At 42.2% G+C, this 19183-nt stretch overlaps 1 protein-coding gene across 1 annotated transcript in view; it reads left to right on the top strand.

Annotated features, from left to right (window-relative positions):
* Nucleotides 1-19183, top strand: part of LOC116063750 — a 41297-nt gene that overhangs the window by 18605 nt on the left and 3509 nt on the right. Inside the window, exons 2-7 of the mRNA XM_035997054.1 lie at nucleotides 1493-2534; nucleotides 5041-5128; nucleotides 6679-6790; nucleotides 9546-10093; nucleotides 10441-11119; nucleotides 13795-14622. Coding sequence (XP_035852947.1) covers nucleotides 1493-2534; nucleotides 5041-5128; nucleotides 6679-6790; nucleotides 9546-10093; nucleotides 10441-11119; nucleotides 13795-14622 — 3297 coding nt within the window. The remainder of the gene's footprint in view (nucleotides 1-1492; nucleotides 2535-5040; nucleotides 5129-6678; nucleotides 6791-9545; nucleotides 10094-10440; nucleotides 11120-13794; nucleotides 14623-19183) is intronic.

Below are 19183 nucleotides of genomic sequence, written 5' to 3' on the forward strand. Positions count from 1 at the left end.
ACAAGCTGTAAACTAACTAATACATGATAATGTATTATTATTATAAATTAAAATACCCAGCCATATACAAGTACTTAAGATGGACCTTTTCCACATCAGACATTTTGACTTGTCATAGTAGGAAAAGCACAGCTGAAATTGATAACCTTAACGATGGCTCAATTCCATCAAGTGTCCCAGTAAGCTGTTTCAGTGAGTCAGCATGCACAACACCAGGACCTCTCTAAGTGGAATGCAGCCATCATTAATGGTTTTGAATAGACCTGTGCTTTTCCTACTATGATACGTCAACATGTCTGCCGTGAAAAAGGTCTATTAGCTCCACCTTTAGCAGCTTCAACATTAAAGTGATAAACACATTAATTATAATAATCAGTGGTTTAAGAAGTACATCTACTGTCTTACATATCTATTTCAGGACGTCCCCAATAAATGAAATTGTAAGAATGCATGTCGAAGTGGCGTAAAGTGTGTAAGTATAGAGTGTATAAATCGATCCATCAGTGGGGAAACTGACCATCTGACCCATTTAAGACCCATCAACAATAAAACATGATTATTCAATATTCTATTAATCAATGTCTAAGTGAAAGGTAAAGGCAAATAATAGAACAGAAATAATAAAGTAGTAAGTTCAGAAAATGACATACCTTTACTGAAATGCAGCCTCTAAAACCAGGAAAAGACCACTTGTGTCATATTACGATATCCAAAATTTAAGACGATATCTAGTCTCATATATCAATGTCGATATAATATATATATATACATATATATATACCAGATGCCCGAACCACCTCAACTGGCTCCTTTCGACGCGAAGGAGCAGCGGCTCTACTCCGAGCTCCTCACGGATGACTGAGCTTCTCACCCTATCTCTAAGGGAGACGCCAGCCACCCTCCTGAGGAAACCCATTTCGGCCACTTGTACCCTGGATCTTGTTCTTTCGGTCATGAAAGGTTCATTGACAGTTCATTTCCAAAGGGGCATCACCAACGGACGCCGCTCAAATGCCTCGAGGGAGCATTGGATAGTCCTTCAACCAATCAGACCAACGATCCGGGTGACACTGCGCTTCGGTAGCCGTCATGTTGAATGTAAACAAAAAGCTGCTCGCCGTCGCTGCGCTATCGTCGTCGCGTAAAGCCCACCTCAGCGGTTGTGATTGGTGTAAAGCCCACCTCAGCGGTTGTGATTGGTGTAAAGCCCACCTCAGCGGTTGTGATTGGTGCCTCGACTTTGGGGACATTGGAAATGGGTTTGAATGGGCTCTTCGCCAGACTGACTTGCAGAGCAAATCTCAAATTTGGCGGAAGTTCGTCAGGGTTTACCCAGGCTAGGTAAGGGGATCATTGTACTTAAGAAATTCACACCGAGGAACTATGTTCATTTTAACAACAGCAATCCTGGACCGTAATGATGCCGGCAGTCAATACAGAGTTTTTGAGCAGTGATGTGAATTAACAACATTTCTCTGTCTGTTTCCAGCAGATGTCCAGCACCTGTCGGTGAGTAAAGAAGAGGTTCCCCCTGAGCAGCGGGAGTGGAGCCCCAGTCTGGACCAGCAGCACCCAGAGGCCCCACACATTAAAGAGGAACAGGAGGAACTCTGGATCAGTCAGGAGAGAGAGCAGCTTCAAGGGCTGGAGGAGGCTGATATCACCAAGTTCCCATTCACTCCTGTCCCTGTGAAGAGTGAAGATGATGAAGAGAAACCTCAGCCCTCACAGCTTCATCAAAGACAACCTGAACAGATGGAAACAGAAGCTGATGGAGAGGACTGTGGAGGACCAGAACCAGCCAGGAAATCAGATCCAGATATAGATTTACATATAAATACTGAAGACCAGACTGGAGACTCTTCTGAACCTGAGACTGATGACAGTTATGAGTGGAAAGAGACCGGAGAAGCTCAGTCAGGTGTAAACTCTTTGGAAAAGAAAGATGTTCCTGCCTGTGATTCGAGATGCAGTAGGCCTGCTTGTCAGAAACCATTTAGCTGCTCTGAGTGTGGGAGAAGATTTGGTCGCAAGTCACATCTGAAGGGTCACATGATGATCCACACAGGAGAGAAACCTTTCAGCTGCTCAGTTTGTGGTAAAAGATTTGGGCGCAAGACACATCTGAAGACTCACATGCAGTCTCATACAGGACAGAAACCTTTCAGCTGCTCAGTTTGTAATAAATCTTTTACACAGAGTAGTGGCTTAAAGAGCCACATGTTAACCCACACAGGCGAGAAAGCTTTCAGCTGCTCACTTTGTAATACATCTTTTGCACAGAGAAGGGGTTTAAAGAGCCACATGAGACGCCACACAGGAGAGAGACCTGTCAGCTGCAGCGTTTGTGACCAAAGATTCACTTGGCATTATCAGCTCAGAAACCATCAGCGTGTCTGTTGTCAGTCCTCACAGCTTCATCAAAGACAAACTGAACAGATGGAAACAGAAGCTGATGGAGAGGACTGTGGAGGACCAGAACCAGCCAGGAACTCAGATCCACATAGACATCCAGAACCCAAGACTGGAGACTAGGGCTGAACGATTAATTGCATTTACAATAATATCGCGATATGCTAAAACGCGATTTCCTAATCGCAAAGGCTGCGATTTGGTCACGTGACTCGCGAGAGCAAATCAGTCTGCACTCCACAGAGAAAGCATCAACTTAGCACGCTAACGCTACGCCGTACCTTGAGGTGATTTCGGTCATTCAAACAACTCTGAGTTGTAGTTTAAAACTTTTACAGCCATTTTAATAAAATGAAGGGTTTTATTAGGGCTCGAGTCCATACATGCAGTTAATGGATACAGGCACACAGAACTGAAGGCTCGGTTAGCAACGATTAGCTCTGATGAGCGGTTAGCTCCAGTTAGCTAGCTCCGTTATAAAGATATGGAGTCGAGGAGACTGGCGTGGGGAGGGGTAACAACCAGACTCTGATAAATGAGCTTTCACAGCAGCGTGGCTGCGTTGTTTCAACGGTTTTATTAGTACAGTTAATCCCACGGCAAGACCAGCAGCAGCATGCTACTACTAACGTAACTATAGCCTCTCTGAGCAAGGGCAACGTTGACGCTGTCATGCACGCGGCATGCAACTTCATGAGGGGAGGGAGGGGCTGGAGGCAGCGTGTGCTGTAAAAAAAAAAATAAATCACCGTTGTATATACTATATTTTTACTTATTTAACTGTTTAGGAAAGTTCAAAGACAGTGTTTAAAAAGTGCAATCCACATGTTTACATATGTTTATTACAGTAAATAATTAAATGATCTAAATACTACTACTAAGTGTGGTAAAGCCACATATTTGTTTTTATATTTTTTGCAATCTGCACTTTAGTTTGTGTGATTTGTTTCTGACTTTCATATGAATGTTTACACCAGGCTTGGTCAGTGCTCAATATATTACTGTGATTGAAGTAGTTAAATAAAAAATGTCATTCATATAAATTCATGCATCACCTAATTTCATCATCACATACAGGTCTGGCCTCCAGGAAAGAACAGTTTGTTTAATATATCTAATCTTGTGTTGTTCATGCTAAACAATTATTTATTGCCAATTATTATTGTCTTTGTTGAATAATACAGAAGACAAAGAGCTTAAAAAGTAATCGTATATTAAATCGCAATATTTTTGAAAAAAAATCGCAATTAGATTATTTTCAAAAATTGTTCAGCCCTACTGGAGACTCATCTGAACCTGAGACTGATGACAGTGAGGATCAGGAGGAGACCACCTCAGTCAGGTTTAAACACTCAACAAAAATAATGAAATCCCAGTGCCAGACAATTATTACTGACAAAAAATAGTTGAGCTACTCTGAAGAGATACAAGACTATAGGTTTACTGTCCACGCAGGGGACTACCTGCAGTCACATGTCCAAGTGTGATTTCTAAAGCAGCGGTGATGAAACTACGAGAGAGAGAGAGGTAGAGGTCAATAGGCTATAATACATCCATGGTTTCCTGTTATCTAAAAGATTTTCAATAAAAACAATGGTTGGTATTGTCTCATGTCTCACAGCCCTGTTGATTAGAGGAGGGAAATCCTGACGTGGTGACACAGCGTTGTGTCCGAGGTATATTACTGGACACATCCAGACCACACATATCTGGCAGCAACAGGTCCCACTCCTGAAAAAAAGTATTCCAGGATGTCCCCAATAAATGAAATTGTAAGAATGCATGTCGAAGTGGCGTAAAGTGTGTAAGTATAGAGTGTATAAATCAATCCATCGGGGTAAACAGACCATCTGACCCATTTAAGACCCATCAACAATAAAATCTGAATTATTGTTCCCCCTTGCAGTTCCTCCAGCCTTTAGAGGGTGAGGTAGTTTCTACAGCGCATCACTCAGTGGGAAACATGCATCATAAACTGAGTATTAATCTTTGTTAGTAGTGTCAAGTTAGCAAAGAAAGTTAAAGCTACATCATGATGATGAAACAGTACGTGTGATTTAGGTTCATTTGAGTGACTAGGAAGGGGACTTTTGTACTCTTTAGACAGAGAGGACCATTAAAATGTTTAGTCAGGTTCCCAGACGTTATCCATTATCTTCGCTTTGCAAGAGTCCTTGTTTGTGGTGGGACTGATACCTCTTATCTTTTCAGAAGAATTGAAATAAAAAGGTTTACATATTTTTATTTACTCATTTAGGCCTCATCATTTGTATAATGTTTTTAATCACGTTAGATGTCTCTTTCGGTGATTTTAACTAATGATAATGTAGTAAAAAACAGATTTTAAATTTTGGGACGGTCCACGTTGATTTTTAGGACGGCTTAGATTGTGTTTTTTCCCTGGATCCACTCAAATGACCACCTATGGGTCCTGGGGCCTTACTAATTTGAAAAATCAGCTTCACTGGATGTTGTGAGGAGACCTGACACGGCTGAGTGAACAGTGTGATGCTCAGTGATCTGTAGAACTTCTGTTAAGGAAGTATGATTCCTTGAGTTTTATCAATTATCATTTGTACATTTTTCGGTATGCACTGTGTTCAAAACGGTCTCTCGCTGTTCTTTGAGCTGTGACATTGAGATGCAGTCAGAGGCACATGTAGAGATTTTGCTTACTGTGACGGGTGCCAGTGGCGGATCTAGAAAATTTGACAAGGTGTGGCGAAAGGTCTTGGCAGGGTGGCATTGGAAGACGGTACACGGAAACCCCCATATGCAAATGGCTTGTGTGGCAAATAGAGGAAAAACTGTAAAACTGCATTACATAATTCTATCATTTGTTTGACTTTTTGGTTGATCATAATTACTGATACAGTAAAACAAATAGAATAGAACGTGTCTTATTTTATCAGTAATTATGATCAAACAAAAGGTCAAACAAAAGAAACTGTAAAACATCATTAGATAATCTATTTATATACTGTATGTACATATTTACATATCTAACCCTATAACATATACAACAGAATAGAAATAGCTCACAACTGAAAACATGTCATGTCACTCAGTGAAATGAGATGTTTGTGAATCGTCCTTCACACGAGGAGCGAGATCCCGCGGATCCACGCGACTACGCAGGTGAAGTGTTCCTCCCTCGTGTGAAAAGCCCTTTCTTTCCCACAAGCTTAATATTTCACTTCCTTTACGACAACTTTTAACATGTAGCCTACAAGATAAACACGAGCAGCGGTTAAACGGCTTTTCAAATCTAACATAAAAAGTATTGGACAGTTTGAATAAAAGTTTAAAAAAAAATGTATTGTGGTAAATGCACATCTTAATAGGTAGTTGCTGAGCGCACATGGTTATTGGAGTTAGAGAAAATGGCGTCCCAACTGGCGCATGCTTGTGTGTACTGCTCTTGTGCAAAGACATCCATCTTTTTCCTTTCCATATTTCGTCAAGTGTTCTTTCTTTGCCGTATTTTAGGAATCATCAGAAATCCTAGCCTGACGTGGTCATACTCAGATTTTAGTCAGAGTGTGAACTTCCCGACCTCGAATGTTGTGGGCGGGGCTAAGTTCGCATGGCATCCAGGCTACAGAAATCCTTACATTCATACTGTATATTCAAACAAACAAACTGGTATCCCATAGCAACAATATAATTAAATATAGAATCAATAACCATTTGGATTGAAAACATAAGAACACGTGTTGTTGCTGTCATAACGACACACTATGAATACCGGGACCCAACTTTAGTTCTGACACAAATTCACTCAGACAGCAGTTTGTATCAGAGAGTGATTTGACTGTGACAGTCCAAAGGTGCACATTGCAACAGGAGAAAAGACACTGGTCCAGCAGTATACAAAGTTGGAAAACATGGAATTCCACTCCAGAGAGATTGAACCGCAAATTAATTTCAACCTCAGTTCACTTGAAGAACAAGTACGGCGTGAACTGAAGGACAGCGAGGCGAGGCTCACCCAATGTGAATCTGAGGGAAGAGTTCACCTGATAATCCGAGAGGACTTGCTGGCCAATGTCCTCGATCAGCTCCAACAACAGAGAGAGGGCAGCAGTTGGAGCCATGAGAATGAGCTGATGCAGAGGGAGATGTCTGACTTGAAAGTTCAGCTTGCTGAACGTGTCCACTCCCCACCCAGGGAAACAGAGTATCTGAAATCCCAGCTGGGAAAAATCAGCAACAGGCTGGGAAAAGCCCAGAAAGATCTTGACCTGCAGTACTTCATTACTGAAGACTGGAGAGGAGGACAAGTCATCCCTCCTTCAGGCCACAGAAAGCCTGAAGCTGACTCAGCAGGAAAAAGAGCAGCTGGGAGAGGACCGAGAGCACCATGAGGTCCCAGCTGGTAGATCTTCAGAGCCAGATAATGAAAAAGCCAAAGAAGAAGTGCACAGAAAGCTTCTGCCTGGCTGAGGAAAAGAAAATGATTTGTACTTGTATAGTGTGTGTGTGTGTGTGTGTGTGTGTGTGTGTGTGTGGCTGAGGAAAAGAAAATGCATTTGTACTTGTATAGTGTGCGTGTGTGTGTGTGTGTGTGTGTGTGTCTGTCTGTGTGTTTGTGTATCTGTCTGTATGTGTGTGTTTGTGTGTCTGTGTTTGTGTCTGTCTGTCTGTCTGTGTGTGTGTGTGTGTGTGTGTGTGTGTGTGTGTGTGTGTGTGTGTGTGTGTGTGTGTGTGTGTCTGTCTGTGTGTGTGTGTGTTTGCACGCAGGGCGTGTGATGCATCAGTGCAGTAGTGTTGGAGTAGTAGTGCTTGTAGTTAGTGCATGCTGCTTCTGCTTGCCACTCTCTGCTTTCAGCTACTGCCACCGGATAGAAAAGAGGAGCCGAGTGTGTAAGCCTTATATGTTAAATATAATATACTTAACATAGGTTTTTGTCTGGAGGTACATGTTGGTCATCCAAAGAAAATAATTAAATTAACAACACTGGAGCATTTCTTTCAGGGAGATTTTGCAGGTTTACTACGAGTCTCATGTAGCTTTAGACTTTAAGACCAAACAGGTTTATTTAGTGTCACAGAGCCTTTCAAACACAGCTGCAATTCAAAGTTTTATGAAGAAGAAATGCTTTTAGAATATACACTGGTTATTGTCAAATCAGCTACAAACTTGAATTATTTGGTAAATATCAATTATCAGTTTACTTTTTTTGTTTTAGGAATAATCAATATATCCTATGATTTTAATACATGTAGTTATGGTTTAATGATATGCCTGAGCCCGGCCTCTTCCTCCGACACAGAAAGCAGACAAGATGACATAGGCGGCGTGATCGACTAAAATGTTGGTAACATTCATTTGTATGTCAAAATGAATATTTTTTTTAAATACATTTTCAATTATACAAATTATCAATTGCAATATATTGCGTCACCAAAAGCTACCGAGCTCATTTCCGTATCGTGCGATAAGTCCATGTATTGACTATCGTGACAGGCCTACTCGTGAGAGCAATATCTGGCTTTTTAGCTGCCGAATGCTCAACCATGTTCACCCGCTAGTTGTAACAGTTTCTCTCTGTCATTCGGTGCTGGTTAGGTGGCTTTATCAGAACTTTTTTTCACTTAAAACAGCTGCCTGCTGCTGATGGAAATTGTGCTGAAGAGAGCAGTGAGAGTGAACCAAAGCAGTAAAGTTGTGTGGTATATTTTAGTTGCAGCACTGTGTTGCCGTTGTATGGAGAAGGAACTTCGTAGACACTGCTCTTGGTTTAAAAAGATTTATTACATCAGAGTTTTCAGCATCAATTTACAGACCAATGGATATCTGGAGAGACGACCGACCCAATCTTCAAAATTTGTCGCTCTGCCTTTTCTTTGTGTGGACAAAACTTATATCTCAATGCATTGTATCAACATAGGACGTAATTTTGTAAGTATATGATTGGATCAGGTAACTAGCCAATCAATGCCTGTTATCTGGCACAACTCCAAAAAAGGTCTCTTCTGTCTTGGGGGGGACCTCTACTCATGTTAACAATTTCCAGATGTTCTCAGTAAATGTAGAGTAAAGTTCATGCATCCTCCTTATACCAAAAACTTAGATCACAATGGTAAATAGTCAGATACCACAGTTGTAGGCTACGAAACATAAGAAATGACCTGGACGTTGCTAAAAACGCTTCTTAGAACTGAACAACTTTTGTTTGTCACTACGAGCCACCCCTTTTTCATTATACCTAGTAATTTTTTCCATAGTTAATAATACAAAATAGTGATCAGTGCAGCTTTAAGGATTTATTTTATTTGAGAAACACATTGGCCAGAGTGACTAACAGACAGCCTCATCTATACTCTAAATCTATACATCTATCTAAACAGGAACAGAGTGGTGCCATAAAATGGGCATAAACACAAATAAGTTGTTGTTGACTCCTAAATCACAGTGCCCCATAAATCTACATTTTTTATGAAAGTATACCACTTACACGAGAAACTAAGGGTTTTAATCAACTCCAGCTCATCCCTTCAGACACAAATTAACCACAAAAGTACATTTTATGTAGGACATGAGCTCTGGGATTCAGACTAAAGTCAAATTAAAAAGAAAACCAAAAGAGAAATGTCTTATAGGCCTATCTACAGTATTAAAGCCTTTGTTTTGAACCAGACAATTAGAAGACACATGTTTTTACACAAAGTACAGCTGATAGCTAAAGGCCTTAAATACATCACAGTATATTAGTTTTTTCCACACTGTTTGATTTCACTAATTTATGTTTAGACTAGCCTTCTTAATCCCATTTTATGTATTGTTTTCCCAGTTTGACAGTAAATGATGTCACATGGTTTAATTTGTGCAGCCTTATTGCCGTGATATGTGAGAGGAAGTGGATTTTATAGTACTCCTTAACTAATCACATACAAATGATCGGTCTCAGCAAGCAATTTGTAGTGTGTTGTAATAGTCTGTGTATCACCAGACCAAGCTCAATCTTTAAGATTGAACATTAGTCTGGGGAGTCTGCTCTGTATTTTCTACTGCGCAAGAGCATGGATGTATTAAGAGAACTGGATACAGTGTTCGCCGGGAAGCCCCGTACATTCCAATGAGAGCGCTCAAAAGCGCATTAAGCAAACCATGGATGAGGCGTGACGCAATTGGATAGTCCTTCAACCAATCAGACCAACGATCCGGGTGACGTACTTCGCAGAGCGACGCGAAAACTCCAGGCAAGAAACATGCGAAACATGTCAACAAACGTTGGTTTGTAGCATTGATCAGCGGTTTGCAGAAGCAGCGATGGCATCGAGCGATTTTTGCAGGTTGTGCAAAAAAAACATGAGAGTGAGTGGTATTTACACCCACTCGTCCGATTTGTTTGCTAAACTAAAGAAGCCACTGAGCATCGTCGAGAGGTTAAAAGGAATTGGATTGACGGTCGTGCGAGAGACGGGTAAATCAGATAGAGTGTGCAATCGGTGTGTAACAATCATATCGCACTTGGAACACGATCTGCCCCATTACAGGAGATGGGAAGAAGAGAACGGGGGAGCGACATCTTCATCCACCGGTATCACTAGTGCTGATGAGAGAGAACGGGAGCCTACTCCCACTAAAACTCCGAGGGATGTCAACAAATTGTGCCCTAACCCTTTGAGTCCTGGTGGAGCCACTAGGCCTACTGCACGGAGGAGCAGAACAGAGGTAAGTTCATTTTGATCCACTCCAACTTGCTACATAGGCCTACAATAGTTTTACTGAGTTATAACAAAAAATGTCATCATAGCACTCTATTAACATCTCAGGATATCACCGTGGATTACGTATTGTTGTATCATGCATCATGTTATGCAAGTTGTAGCCTATGTCGTGTAGTCCCCTCTGACTTTAGATCTATCAGTGAAGTTGGTCATGCCACTGCAACTAGTTGTCATTACAAGTCAGTTTAAGCGAACTACCTTACACAATGTCAATGTAGTCATAAACCTAGTGGATCCCACTTAAAAAACAAATGCCAAATGCTGATACTAATGTTGAAACATATATTTCAGGTCATCATTAATTATCCGTCTCGAAAGATTTCCAAGGTTTGTGAACCAGAAGATGGTCTGATAATTAACCACATCAATAAAAAGAATTGGAAAGGAGCTGCTAAGAGAATCGTGGCACACAAGGAGCTTTTGGAACACTTAAAACCATGCATCCTTCAGCTCATTCAGCGTGAATGCACACTACTCTGCAGCCCAAAGGAGGGGTTCATGCTTTGGAGGTCCTCACCTGGGGACCTGGCCTGTTTCTCATTTTCTGCATTAGAGGCAGATCTCCATCGCCTCTCTCCATTCTTGCTGTCTGTGTTCAACACCATTACCAACCACTCCCGCCTCACCACCTGTGCTGCAGCTGCCATCGCCATCAGAGGCAGACAGTCTCATTTGTCTGCATTTTCCCACTATTTGAATATCATCCTTTCATATGGTGGGTCAAAGAAGGCAGTGTTTAACAGGCTGTCCAAAATGTCAATCACCACCTCTCACAAATGTGCAATAGGAAAACAAAAAGAATTAGCAAACACATGTGCGACTCCTCTACTCCAGTTAAAGCAGCAAAATGAACGCTTCCTGCACATTGGAACAGTAGCGGGCATTACTCAGACTCAACCAGAGGACACAACTGATACAGAGATGGCACTAAACAACATCTTCAGCAGCCTGGAAGACCTTCAGTTCTCAGGTGAGAAAACACCAACACACACATGCACACTCAATCTTATCCTGTCATCTAATATGTAAAGAAAGACCTTCAGATGGCAGAACACTCGCCCAACTATTTTTAATGTCCGGCAATATATAATTAACGGCGACATGTTCAGGCCATTCTCCTTGACTTCCCAAACTATCCAGTCCAGACCGTCCAGGGAATCCGTGGCGACTTGTCTCAGGCCAAGCCTGATGTTGGTTCTGTTGGGGCTCACAGTGATGGTAGTCGCAGAGTCCAAATGCAACTGTTTCTTCACCATTGCTCTTGATTGCAAATCAGCTGATGCGGTCAATGCCAACACAGGTGTATCTAAAACCAGACTGATCTTATGAAGTGGCGTATGTATGACACAGCAATTCGTATGCCATTATTGGCGTGTTATCAAGACGCATACTCACCTTTTAGCGTGTTTATCAACGCCGTTTGTCCTCCATTGACTGACATTACCTTGCGATTGCGTGTGAATTGACACCGTAGCAAGTAGTATGAAAGGGCAAATAGTCTGTCCTCACTTTCAACCAGGAGAGCGGGGATCGTGTTCCGTGTGATGTTTCCTTTCCACGTTTGTTCTTTTCCTAAACCCTAAAACACAGGACTTTCAACCAGGAGAGCGGGGACCGTGTCCTGCGTGTCACGTTTCCTTTGTGTTCCGTGTGATGCTTCCTTTCCACGTTTGTTCTTTTCCTAAACCCAACCCGCGTGTGACGTTTCCTAAACCCAACCGTAGCCTTGCGATAACACGTAGCCTCGCGATAACACGCCATGTGGCTTTAGAAAGTGGCGTGTATGTTTACGCTGTGATGCTGCAGACTGCCGTCCGCTGTATACAGCGTAGACATACAGGCGGATAGCTCAAAATGCCTACAGATAATATGCCACTTGGCTTTAGGAAAGTGGCGTGTATGTTTACGCGAAGTCATGATGTCATGTTGTTAAAACACATAAATGAAACCCATCAGTGAGCAGCAATGGGAGTGTCTACTGAAAAAGAGACTTGAAAAACGGCTTGAAAAAGACACGACTGATAAGGCAACAATGCCAGATTCTATTTTTGGAAAATAGTCAGTTGGAATGTTCTAAATCAGAGTGTTATGAAGTGGCTACTAGGCTGATTTTGACTAAGGGCACAGGTAAAGGGGGGGTTAGGGTTGATGAGCGGTTATAGGAGTAAGGGCTGTGTTATGCTTCTGCGTCAAATCGACGGCGTACCCCCGCAGACCCCTCTGCATCGACACGAACCCCCCTCCGAGCCCTCCGCCGTAGCTCGACGTGCACCTCCAAAAATGTGTAACTTCGCGTCGAGGCGACGCAGACCGCAAGGACTGTGATTGGTCAACTGGTCCTGTGTGTTGACAGTCGGTGTTTCAAGCAGCCTACTGTGGGGAGTAGCAACATGCTAGTTCACTGACATAAGCTTTGCAAATATACTCAGACATATTTTGGTTACAGTGACGGGGTTATCCGTTTGTAAAGTGCCTATATGTCAGTAACGTGTTGAAATTAGCACTTCGCCAGCAAGCAGTACTTTGTGGGCAGTTGTGCTAAAGTTCGCCTGCAAACATAACATTAACTGGCTCTCTCTCTTTCGTCGGAAATGGCAGAGTTTCGTGATTGACCCTCCGGAAACCACACACCCCCTAGCGTTCTAGCGGTGAAATGCACCGCGATGCAAAGAAACGCGTTCAACCACAAAAAGGGTCACAACGCCAAAGGAGCGACGCCGTAGCTACGGCGTGGAGTTGACGCAGAAGCATAAAACAGCCTTAAGGGTGGGGGAGGTTATCAAGGGAGAGGAGGTAAGCACCGTGAAAACCTACACCAGCTTTGAATGCTTAGATTACATAAATGTTCTTACTGAGACAATACATGTCCAGTGACATGGTACACACAGGACAACTAGTATTGTTTTAATTACCTGGTTTGACGATAGACCTGAGTTCCCCCAGCCTGGCGAAGCGCTCTCTGAATGCCGTCTGTCCTTTTGCAGCCGTTCCCCTGGTTGAGATATATTGGAGCACAATATAAATTTATACAGCAGTGTAACAACTGTATTTTCAAATCAGGGACATGAGTGCTGACTTGACTCACGCCAGATCGCATCTCAATCTCGTTTGCAATTTAATCATTACGACTACTTTTTAGTGAATTTCCTTTCCATCACTTACCATTTATAGGTGAGATGCACCTCGTCGACCACGATGCCGATTAGGTTGACCCGGTAGATCTCGCCATTTTCGGCTTAGCCAAAACTCCAGGCCGCGGAACAAAATCTGGCATTCGCCTCCTCTGATTAATTCCTCCGCATCAGAACCCAGCTGTGCAGCAGAAATTCCCAGGTTGATTGCCTCCCGGACCTGGTCCTCCATGAGCGCGACCAACTGTGACACGACCGCGACAACGGGGTTTGAGCTGAGCTCCATTCTTTTGGCTACCAGCGGGGGGCTATATGAGCACTTTTTAACTCCCCTGTGATTAATTACATAAAACCTTTGCAATATTCACCTTTAACCATCTCTGTGTTTCTCTGTGCTTTGTGTTCGATTATTTGAGTAGTTCTGGAGACTTCAGAGAATCTCTAGAATAGTTTAATACAGTTTTTGAGCAGTGATGTGAATTAACACCAACATTTCTCTGTCTGTTTCCAGCAGATGTCCAGCAGCTGTCGGTGAGTAAAGAGGTTCCCCCTGAGCAGCGGGAGTGGAGCCCCAGTCTGGACCAGCAGCACCCAGAGGCCCCACACATTAAAGAGGAACAGGAGGAACTCTGGATCAGTCAGGAGAGAGAGCAGCTTCAAGGGCTGGAGGAGGCTGATATCACCAAGTTCCCATTCACTCCTGTCCCTGTGAAGAGTGAAGATGATGAAGAGAAACCTCAGCCCTCACAGCTTCATCAAAGACAACCTGAACAGATGGAAACAGAAGCTGATGGAGAGGACTGTGGAGGACCAGAACCAGCCAGGAACTCAGATCCAGATATAGATTTACATATAAATACTGAAGACCAGACTGGAGACTCTTCTGAACCTGAGACTGATGACAGTTATGAGTGGAAAGAGACCGGAGAAGCTCAGTCAGGTTTAAACTCTTTGGAAAAGAAAGATGTTCCTGCCTGTGATTCGAGATGCAGTAGGCCTGCTTGTCAGAAACCATTTAGCTGCTCTGAGTGTGGGAGAAGATTTGGCTGCAAGTCACATCTGAAGGGTCACATGATGATCCACACAGGAGAGAAACCTTTCAGCTGCTCAGTTTGTGGTAAAAGATTTGGGCGCAAGACACATCTGAAGACTCACATGCATTCTCATACAGGACAGAAACCTTTCAGCTGCTCAGTTTGTAATAAATATTTTGCACGGAGTGATTATTTGCAATTACACATGAGAACCCACACAGGAGAGAGACCTTTCAGCTGCTCACTTTGTAATACATCTTTTGCACAGAGTAGGGGTTTAAAGAGCCACATGAGACGCCACACAGGAGATAAACAATTTAACTGCTCAGTTTGTAAGAAATCTTTTGGATATAAAGCTACTTTACAGCAACACATGAGAACCCACACAGGAGAAAAACCTTTCAGCTGCAGTGTTTGTGACCAAAGATTCACTTGGCATTATCAGCTCAGAAACCATCAGCGTGTCTGTTGTCAGTCCTCACAGCTTCATCAAAGACAAACTGAACAGATGGAAACAGAAGCTGATGGAGAGGACTGTGGAGGACCAGAACCAGCCAGGAACTCAGATCCACATAGACATCCAGAACCTAAAGCTGATGACAAGACTGGAGACTCTTCAGAACCTGAGACTGATGACAGTGAGGATCAGGAGGCGACCACCTCAGTCAGGTTTAAACACTCAACAAAATAATGAAATCCCAGTGCCAGACACTTATTACTGACAAAGAAATAGTTGAGCTACTCTGTGGTGATTGTCCTCAGAAATCTGAAGAGATACAAGACTATAGGTTTACTGTCCACGCAGGGGACTACCTGCAGTCACGTTTCAAAGTGTGATTTCTAAAGTAGTGGTGATGAAACTGTGGAGCAACAGAGGGTTAAAGGGTAACTACCGTTTTTTTTTTTTCAACCTGGACCCCATTTCCCCATGCATTTATGTCTAATAGACTGATGGGACCAAACATCTAGGCTACAGAAATTGTGGGTTTGTGTTATGTGGCTGAGGTTGTTATAGTCAGATGACCACCTATATTAGAGAGAGAGAGAGAGAGAGAGAGAGAGAGACTGCAGCTGCTCAGTGTTTCGTGGGGTCATTAGGCTATAATACATCCATGGTTTCTGGAGCACTACCAATATCCTGAGTCTCTCTCTCTCTATAACGACCTCATCCACATTGTCGAAATCATTTAAATATTGAGATATGTTTTAGATAACGGGAGCGTTTCATTTCTGTAGCCTATTCTGAAACAACAGACTGCCAGAACTGTCCGACACTTTTAGTAACAATCTGAGCCTGTCAGGATCACTAACATTTTTTTTACTTTTAGTTGACAAAAACCAAGGCTGCTGTTTGCTCGGTTATGGATATGTGTGCTGTAATAGATGTGGCTTATTCTCAGTTTGTGTTACTGAACAATATGCTACATTTATGTTAATTATTACAGAGAAATTAATGTAATTCTTAGTATTGTTTCTTGTTATATGCTGGTGGCTATAACATTTAGTTTTGGTAAATAATGTCCATAGTAAGTCAGATTCTTATTAATGTGCATTATTATTTGCTTATATTTCAGAACCACATCCAACTTCACATGTAATGTCAAATACAACTTCATAGTTAACTTCATGTTGGAGTTGTAAATAAATCTTCCTGGATCTCAAAGTCAGACATCTCTGGTTCAAGTTCTTACCAGAACCCCTATAGCGGGCCAGTGTTTCAGTAGCCAGTTGTCAATCGTTTTTACAAGCCTATTGCCTATATTTTTTGTAATATAATAAACACTGTTACACTTTTTGAAACTATTTCAGCTTCTGTAGGCCTATCAGTGCTTTCTGAACATACTGAACACACTTTTAAAAATACCGCGATAATACTGAAAACCGTGATAATTTTGGTCACTACTAAATTTTAATACCGTTACATCCCTAATCAATGGACACATCCAGACCACAGATATCTGGCAGCAACAGGTCCCACTCCTGGAAAAAAAGTATTCTTTGGGTATATAGGGACACAGCACCCACAGGAGCACTACCAATATCCTCTCTCTCTCTCTCTCTCTCTCTCTCTCTCTCTCTCTCTCTCTCTCTCTCATAGGTGGTCATCCGACTATAACGACCTCATCCACATTGTTGAAATCATTTAAATATTGAGATATGGCACAGACAATCTTTTAGATAACAGGAGTGTTTTATTTCTGTAGCCTACTCTGAAACAACAGACTCCCAGAACTGTCCGACACTTTTAGTAACAATCTGAGCCTGTCAGGATCACTAACATTTTTTTTACTTTTAGTTGACAAAAACCAAGGCTGCACAATTGCTCCATTAGATTACATTGCAGCTCGGTTCGCACCGGCTCATCGCTGCGATCTTGCTCAATACTGGACCAAGTTCAAAGATTTTGGTCACATCAGTCTGTTAGACACAAATGCATGGGGAAATGGTGTCCAGGTTGAAAAAAAAAAAAAAAACATTAGTTACCCTTTAAGAGTTCTGGACACATTTGGGGCATATTTACACATTAAAGTGCCCATATTATGAAAAAAACACTTTTTCTGGGATTTGGGGTGTTATTTTGTGTCTCTGGTGCTTCCACACACATACAAACTTGGAGAAAAAAACATCCATGCTGTTTTGAGTGAGAGGTTTCTGAGTGTGTCCTGCCTTCAGTCTCCGGGTGAGCTGGTCAAAATCGGCACGGCTTTTTACGTCACTAGCCAAAATGAGGTGGCTAACTGTAGCATGCTAGCGCTAGCATGCAAGCTCGTTCTGATAGGCAAAACACTGCTACAACACACACTAGTTCACCATTATCTACAAAAGAACTACTTACATGTCCCTATTCTGCAGGTATTCCACGCAAAGTTGGAAGTGCGCACTCGTTTAGAAGAAGTCTCCCGGCTAATCCTGCCTTGTAATACTGAAGTTGTAGAAACAAATAGCTAACTAGATGATGTGATCTGACCTAGCTACATGTGCGACTGCCAACAAAGATGTTACAGCAGTGAGAGGTCTCACTCTGTAGCTAAAACAGAGACCTGAACACACGGGGTGAAAAGAGGAGCTGCAAGGATGGGCAGTACAACAAAAATATAGTGTTTTTTGCAAATTAAACCATGTAAACCTATTCTGGTACAACCTCAAAATACAATTATGAACCTGAAAATGAGCATAATATGGCCACTTTAAAAGTGAATATCATCCCCTACACTGCCCCTTTTTCTTTTCCCATTCATATATATATATTCATGAATTTTTATTGCAATTTGTATTTGAATTATTATTGTATTGACTTAAATATAAGACGGGGTTGTTTTTCCCCTATGAAGATATCTGAAAAATCGAGGTCGTACTACATTCGGGGTCTAGACTTTTAGACGACAATATACATCCACAACAACAGGTGGCGCCAAATAGCTGTAAACTGAATGTGCTTCTCATGACCAGAGCGTCAATCCAAACGATCCAAACTCCAGACAGAGCGAGGAAGCCTGAAAGATGCAGAGACACGGTGAGAGCCCCAAACAAGGCGGCTCAAACGTAGGCCAAGTTAGCAAACAAATGAGAAGAAGTTTTGATGCTACCTTAAAGATGATGGTGATAAACGCAGCAGAGTCCTTAAACAACTGCCAGTGCCAAGTAGCCAAGAAAAATGGTGTCAAATAATGTAATTGTACACAGTGGTGGGCCGTGTATTTTAGACCTGGGACTTCAGTACTAATACCATCAATAATACCATCAAACACAAAACAAAACATGCACGAATAAATCAGGCCAGCAAGGTAATTGGCTCCACCCAAACAGAACTTTACACCCGTCCAGTACATTGAAAAGCCACTATAATCATTGTTTAAAGTCATGATACTACACACTCCGGTACAGTCATAGACAGTATATAAGAAGGCTACAGTAGGTGGCGCATAGATATATATAAAGCCTTTATATATATATATATATCTATGAGGTGGCGGCTATTCACCATCAGCGGAACCGGATGTTACTCTTTGAGCAGTAGTAGTCTAACGTGAGCTAGTAGAAACCTTTCTATACTGTCTATGGTAGAAACAGCCCGGTTTGTTGTGTTTTCTGTTTCTATAATCCCAACAGTAACGTTACTGATCCACCAGAGCCTCTGTATGTCTGGAAACCCGGATGACTTTGCGCTGTTCACCTTTTTTCCCTCGGAATTATCTGCCTGTAGCTACAAAGCCATTCAAGTTAGCTTAGCATGCTAAGTGACTTTTTGGTGGAGAGGTGTTTTGACCGAGTTTGTGTGATTGTGTGAAGATGTCTAAGGTCCAAATGCTGAGAGCGTTGGTGAAGCAGCGACTAACCGCGGCTGCTGAAGAGATATTTGGGCTGTTTGAAAGAACGATAGCAGAGTACGAGGAGGAACGGTGTCGGTCAAAAGAGGAGAACGAGCGACAACGGAAACTTCTGGACGCTGGTGTGTTCATTTATAAACTCTCCTGCCTTAGCTAGATGGAAACAAACTGAGCGCATTTACTAAAACTAAAGTAGTCACTGTAACTTTACTCAGATTCAACTTCTATTGTATGGAATTCTACTGTAGTGAACGTTACATTTGAATGCCAGCTTTAGTTGGGCTACTTTATACATTCAGATTTGTGAACTAGTGGCCGGTTAGCTCAGCAGGCACCCATATATATTGAGGTTAACTCCTCGACGCAGAAGGTTCGAGTCCGACCTGTGACGGTTTCCTGCATGTCTCCCCCCTCTCTCTCCCCTTTCATGTCTGAGCTGTACTATCATTAAAGGCGGAAATGCCCATAAAAATAATCTTAAAAAACGGTAAACTAACTAATACATGCTAAAAATGTATTATTATAAATGAAAATACCCCAG

The sequence above is a fragment of the Sander lucioperca genome, chromosome 21 (genome assembly GCF_008315115.2).
Source record: "Sander lucioperca isolate FBNREF2018 chromosome 21, SLUC_FBN_1.2, whole genome shotgun sequence".
In the NCBI taxonomy this organism is placed as follows: Eukaryota; Metazoa; Chordata; class Actinopteri; order Perciformes; family Percidae; genus Sander; species Sander lucioperca.